The 6,000-nt window shown below is 42.3% G+C and overlaps 1 protein-coding gene across 1 annotated transcript; it reads right to left on the bottom strand.

Moving 5' to 3' along the window:
• Positions 1 to 1,974: 1,974 nt before the first annotated feature.
• LOC136437563 (C-type lectin domain family 4 member M-like) lies at positions 1,975 to 4,026 on the bottom strand. Its single transcript, XM_066432179.1, has 5 exons — positions 3,924 to 4,026; positions 3,668 to 3,781; positions 2,997 to 3,211; positions 2,591 to 2,750; positions 1,975 to 2,372 (listed from the first exon to the last, which is right to left on the bottom strand). Exons 1-5 carry the CDS (start codon positions 4,024 to 4,026, stop codon positions 1,975 to 1,977), a joined length of 990 nt encoding a protein of 329 aa, XP_066288276.1.
• Positions 4,027 to 6,000: the final 1,974 nt, after the last annotated feature.

Raw genomic sequence — 6,000 nt, 5'->3', positions numbered from 1 at the left:
ATCTGATGGGGAAAAGATGCAACAGCTTAAAATTGCAAAAATACTCTCAAAATTATGAATTTCACTTAACGTTTATCAATAACAATGACATTAAGATTTAAACATTGATCTTAAATGTCCCCTTTCTATTCAATATAGTCCATTGATAACCAGAAGTACAGTTAGCTCTACATATAAATGTTATATATAGTAAGCATTTGTATACAATAAGCAAATAAATCGAAGAGAAAAGGGTCATGTTTTTCCTTCTCTAATCTAGATACAAACAATAAGCCTTGTTGTATTATTAAAATAAATAAAACAAAACATTTCTTTGTTCTACAATACACATTTCCATAAATCATGGTTTGCACATTATATCGTTTGCGTATAATTTTTCAATTGTTTAAGTGTTACAAATCATACTTGAAGATGCTAAAATGAACATGTATTTCTAATTTAACAGTGTTTTTCTTACTAAGCCTACAGTCATTTCAAAATACTGCATTGAAGATAAACTGATTCTTATAGTGACAACATTGTAAGAAACGGACGTCAATAAATAAAAAATCACTCAGCACGCTACTTTTGGTCAGCTATTAAGTGATTTCCATATCATTATCGAGATTACCAAGTCCTAATTTTATGGCCGCAATCTGTGCTTCTGTCCACGTTTCGTCATTTACAGCTACTTGCCAGGAGAATCTAAAGGAAGAAAATAAATAAAAACATTTTTGATTTTTCGACATTTCCTTATGCTTTCCCGTAAGTTTCTGTTCATCTTTCATCCAATGAAATCAAAGAATAAGATATATCTTTTTGATGAAATGAAGGTTAGTTTGCAAATAAAATTACGCATAATTGTCTACTAGATATCGATGTAGGGTTTCCTGAGTCAGTTTTTCTCAACAGTTTAACATAATTGCACGTATTGAAACTCTTGTCCTGTGGAAAGCCTATATATGCTCTCCATGAAGAGAGCGCCCGTATGTGGGTCCTGCATATATGTACGGGTTGGGGGTATTTTTCAACTGAACGCATCATACCGCAGCAAAACGCACCGATCCCCTCGCAGCGAAGAAAAAGTCAAGGAAAAATGACCTTCTCTTCTCCGCAAGCTCCGAAGAGAACTAAGTTTCCCGTCTATTTCACAGACAACATACACACAATTAGGGTAGTGAGCTCACCGTCACTCAGTACGGTCGGGCATTTATTGGCTCCTCGAATCAAAAACAGAACAACTCTCGTATTACACACGTTGTTTCCATACCATATTCATTCTTATACATGATCATAATACAGGGTCCCCTTGTTTACTTAGAAATCATGCTGCGAGGTGGCGACCGTTTTACCTTGGTCTGTTAAACGTATTTAGCCAATACCGGGCTGGTCGGTTAAACCGAGGCTCTGACCGGTGGATGTCTAACGCATCCTGACTCGTAAGTAAATCCTCAACGACCAATCACGACAAGGCAGCCTATCATCATAATCGAGGCTGAATAAAGTCATTGCCGGAACAGTAGCGAAAACAAGAACATAAGCACTGGATGAGTAACAAATCTGAGTTACAGTCTAAGAAACTATCGGAGTGATAAACAAGTGAGAATTTATCAGGTGTACTTAAAACCACCTTGTACAGGGGAGTTGAATGAGTCTGTCAACACTCAGGTCGAGACAAAAGGAACTAAGCATAGGTAACATGATAACGTACTCAGGCTCCAGCTGTTCTGGGATAAGGCATGGAGACGGTTGGGCGGGAATGTGACCGTACCGATGGAAGGAAGAGCCACGAATGAGTTTTCAGGGGGTAAGAACGAAGGGTCAAAAGGCAACAGGGGAGGAATCATTAGGGTCAGGATAGGGGTTATGTGATTTGTCTGTTCAGCCGACGGGAAACGTGACTGATTACTCGGAAATCTAATGAATGAAATACGTAGCGTGAAAAACGTCAGCAGGACAAGGGTTAGATAAGATGCCTGATATAAACTTATAAGACTAACCTGTCGGTATGACCTGACAGATGAAACGATCTTCCGCAACACAGTTCCACCCAAACCACTTGATCCCAAAGTACATGGCGCAGGCCTGTTCAAAGTCTCTGCCATCATTACCACCTGGCGACCACGCGTTGTAGCTGGTCTCCAGAGCGGTGCCGTCTATCCATTCCCACTCCCCTTCTTCTCGCTGATCATGTAAGCCGAACCAGAAGTCTCCATTCATCTTCACGCCATTCTTCAGGGTGATGAGGAAGCCGTTGATACCGGCGTCGCGGGGCATGGCGAGGGTTCCCCCGTCAGCCCGACAGGTCTTCGCCGATTCGTTGAACGTCTTCATGGTGTCAAAGGCTTTGTAGCAGACTTCACGATACTTCTGGTAATCACCGGGACAGGTCACTGAAAATGGAGAATCTCGTCATTTCTAAAATTTCATTTTGAATAAAGCGACTTGGCTTCCTTTCTAACTGTTATCTCGTAATTTGAAGGCTTATATTTCTGTTTTTGTCTCCATGACTACTTTTCCATTCATTTTTTGAACAAGGCGGATATTCAATGTTTTAAGTGCTTGGATTTAGACTCAAAAATTGTACAAGATTATGTATTTTTCATTTTACCTTCCGTGTGTTGCATAGTCTCCTTCTCTTTCTCTTTCCCTTGTTCTTTCTGTTTCTCCAGACGGGAGTGAATCAGCCGGGCAACGTCGGCTGCAATGTTGTGTAGAGCTTTCTCATTTTCTTCAAGCCTTCCTGACAAATTTGCTGTTTTTCTCCAAGTCTGTAAATACAGAACCTTAATGTTCAACTATGTTTAATACAATGGATGAAAGCGGTATATTTTGATCACTAGTATCTGTTCCATTTAATTTCAATATCATATACCCAATTATCAAAATAAGCGTATCATATCGTCTGTTGTCTGGGAACCTAATACACCACAGTGAAATTCTAAAAGGTTAAGTAGCTTCTCGACTTTCATTCATGTTCTAATGCTTCAGTCTAGAGACGCATATCTGCCTATTACCTGTTGAAACCAGTCGAGGACTGACAGCTTTAGATCTGAGAGACCATCAGTTGTCTCCTGGTTTTGCTTGCTGACTGACAGCTTTAGATCTGACAGATCGTCAGTCGCCTTCTTGTTGTTTTTCTTGCTGGCTGATAGCTTCAGATCTGAGAGACCCTTCGTTGTCCTTTGGTCAAGTTTACTGAATGATAGATGAAGGTCCGACACTCTCACCGCTGTAAAATTATACAGATTCAGCATGTTATGTAGGGAAGGAAATCAACAACTTTGTTTTCTCGTTTATTATATTCTACAATTTTTTTTTTTTCAAACAGATTGTAGAACACTCACCTAGAAAGAAAATGGCGCCAAACATACAGCAGAACATAACAATGGTCACCACAACAGATGCCTTCATCATGGTGCTAGTGAAGATTTTTGGCAGACCAGGGCTTCTCCTACAGCTTCTAGGAATGCAGCCAGTGGTATCTGGAGAGATAGATCCAGGATCAGTGGTTGAATACCTATCGTTAGCTTTTAGTACACAGAGAGTGAATACGACCAGAGAAACGCAAAGGTGAAAACGTGAATAGATGGTTGCCGGGGCCAGGAAATATTGTGTAGCCCCATCCTTCTGTCCTTTATCAAAAAATCGTAGCTGGTTGAACATTCGGAACCGGAAAGTACCTTACCTGATTCATCTGAGGTTCCCGCTGCAGGGTTAAGGTCAGCTGGCCTGCTGGCTGCCGAAGTTCCCGACTGGGCGTCGACATCCTCGTAGATGTCGGTTTCGTCCATCGCAAATACTGATACGACCGGAAAAACACAAACATGAAAACGTGAATAAATGGTTGCCGGGGCCAGGAGACATTTTGTAGTCCTTATTCTTCTGTTCTTTCCCCGAATTGTCGTCGCTTTTGGAACATTCGGAACTGCAAAGAACTTTACCTGGTACGTCCGAGGTTCCCGTAGCGGGGTTTAGGTCAGCTGGTTGGCTGGCTGCCGAACTCCACGACGGGAAGTCGTCATCCTCGTATACAGTTTCGTCCATCGCAGGCAGCCGTCTTCTCGCTACCAGCTTGTTCACCCGAATGTGAGTTTCTAGACGTTCATATCAGCGCTATGTTTTCTTTCTTTGATTTACGCCCACAATAATTGTCTGTTTCCTAAGTTACCAGAAGATTAAATCGATGATCACATCAGCTTAGAGAGTCCGGTCTTTGTACAGAGGAGGATGCAAAGAACTTCATCCTGGAAGAGATCAGTTGGGAAGATACAAGGGCTACATCAGAAAACTTCAAATGGCTCTTGCGCAAAGAAAGGATCATCATCTTATCTTGGAATTGGGCTTGTAGGGGTTGATTCAACCCCCTCCGCCTCCACCTTGTTTCTTTCTATGCTTCACGCCCACAATGATTGTCTGGTTGCTAAGTTACCAGAAGACTAAATTAATCACATCAGCTGAGGTCTTTGTACAAAGAAGGATGCAAAGAACTTCATCTTGGAAGAGATTCGTTAGGAGACTACATGGGCTACATCAGAAAACTTCTAATGACACTTGTGCAAAGAAAAGAAAAAGAAAATCATATTGGAAAGGGGCTTGTAAGATTTAAATAATCCCCCTCCACCCCCACCCCTTACAGCTGTAACAGAAGGGAGTATGAAAACTATGACAGTGTTTTGTGAGTGTCAAAAGGATTATTGACGCTGATGTTGCCACCCTATCACAGTTGAATATTACGGGCACCAACAAAGTTAAACACTGCCGGCATCAACTAGTCTCTACCAGACTAACAGCGTCGGCTATAGAGAGAACATTTGCCGGGGGACTTTGGCCATGGAGGATAACATTTCCATCCGCATATTTGACCCTCTCTCCGTAGCCTACTCCCTTCATACAATTGACTCTATTTGGCCAATTTCTACTATTTTCCCAGCGACCCGCAGAGACTGGTGGAGGCTAGGCATCAACGCTATGCACAAACAATGACGTGGTTCTTAGTAATGTTGTTAAAAGCAGACTAATCAGTTTAGGTCAGGGGAGTCGACGTCCTCGTAGACGTCGGTTTCGTCCATCGTAGGCAGCCGTCTTCTCACCACCAGCTTGTTTACCCAAATGTGAGATTTCAGACGTTCAGCACTACTTGTTTCCTACTCTGTTTTGAACCCACAATAATTGTCGGGTTGCTACGTTGGGAGAGGGAATACATTGATTAGAGCAGCTTAGAGAGCCCGATCTACGTACAAAGAATGATGAAAATACATCCATCTTACAAGGGATCTAGTAGGGGACTGTTATGGTTGTAATAACTTCTCTTTATATCAGTGTTGCTTTTTCTAGGAACACATGTACAGATGATACATGGAAGTACAGTAAGATAGAGTTTTAGGGACTGTCATGATAATTATTGAGACGTTGACGATGCAACTTGTATCACGGTAACATAATACTTTCAGCTCGTCATATGCAGAGAATTCCAGAGAGCGCCGATCGATGACTTCACTTCTACATAAATATCCCTTAAAAACGCCCATCAAAGTCATTGTTTGTTTCAGAAGATTTCCTGGTGTGACGTCATCGTGATGGTGGCTGAGAAACAAAGACTCCTCTCAGTGTCACTGGCGAAGCATGGTCTGCACATGTATGTATACAACATACCAATCCTGCAGTCGGACTCCCGAAGGACAAGGTCTGTTATATCTTGAGCCTTCCTGCGCACTGATGCACAGCCCACTTCTATTTGGAAGTAATGTGAAGCGTAGGTGTAGCTATCCAAACAAGGAAACGGCGGATCGCAACCCGTGCACAGGAGCTTGCAAAGCGGAGTTAAGTTCAGAACATGGGCAGGTTACCTTGGATTAAAACCAACGATTTTTGATCAAGAATTAGTGGTATTGCGAATCGTTAGACCAAGATACGACACGGGTCACCATGGCAGCGGCCTGTCGTTTTCTACCGACGGCTCTGATCGCCATGTTTCTGTCTCCTACACTGGTGAGGGAGGGGCACGGACAAACAGGTAGG

Source organism: Branchiostoma lanceolatum, chromosome 6 (genome assembly GCF_035083965.1).
Source record: "Branchiostoma lanceolatum isolate klBraLanc5 chromosome 6, klBraLanc5.hap2, whole genome shotgun sequence".
Taxonomy (NCBI): domain Eukaryota; kingdom Metazoa; phylum Chordata; class Leptocardii; order Amphioxiformes; family Branchiostomatidae; genus Branchiostoma; species Branchiostoma lanceolatum.
Note: the sequence above shows the minus strand (reverse complement) of the source record. Positions and strands in the feature narration are given on the sequence as shown.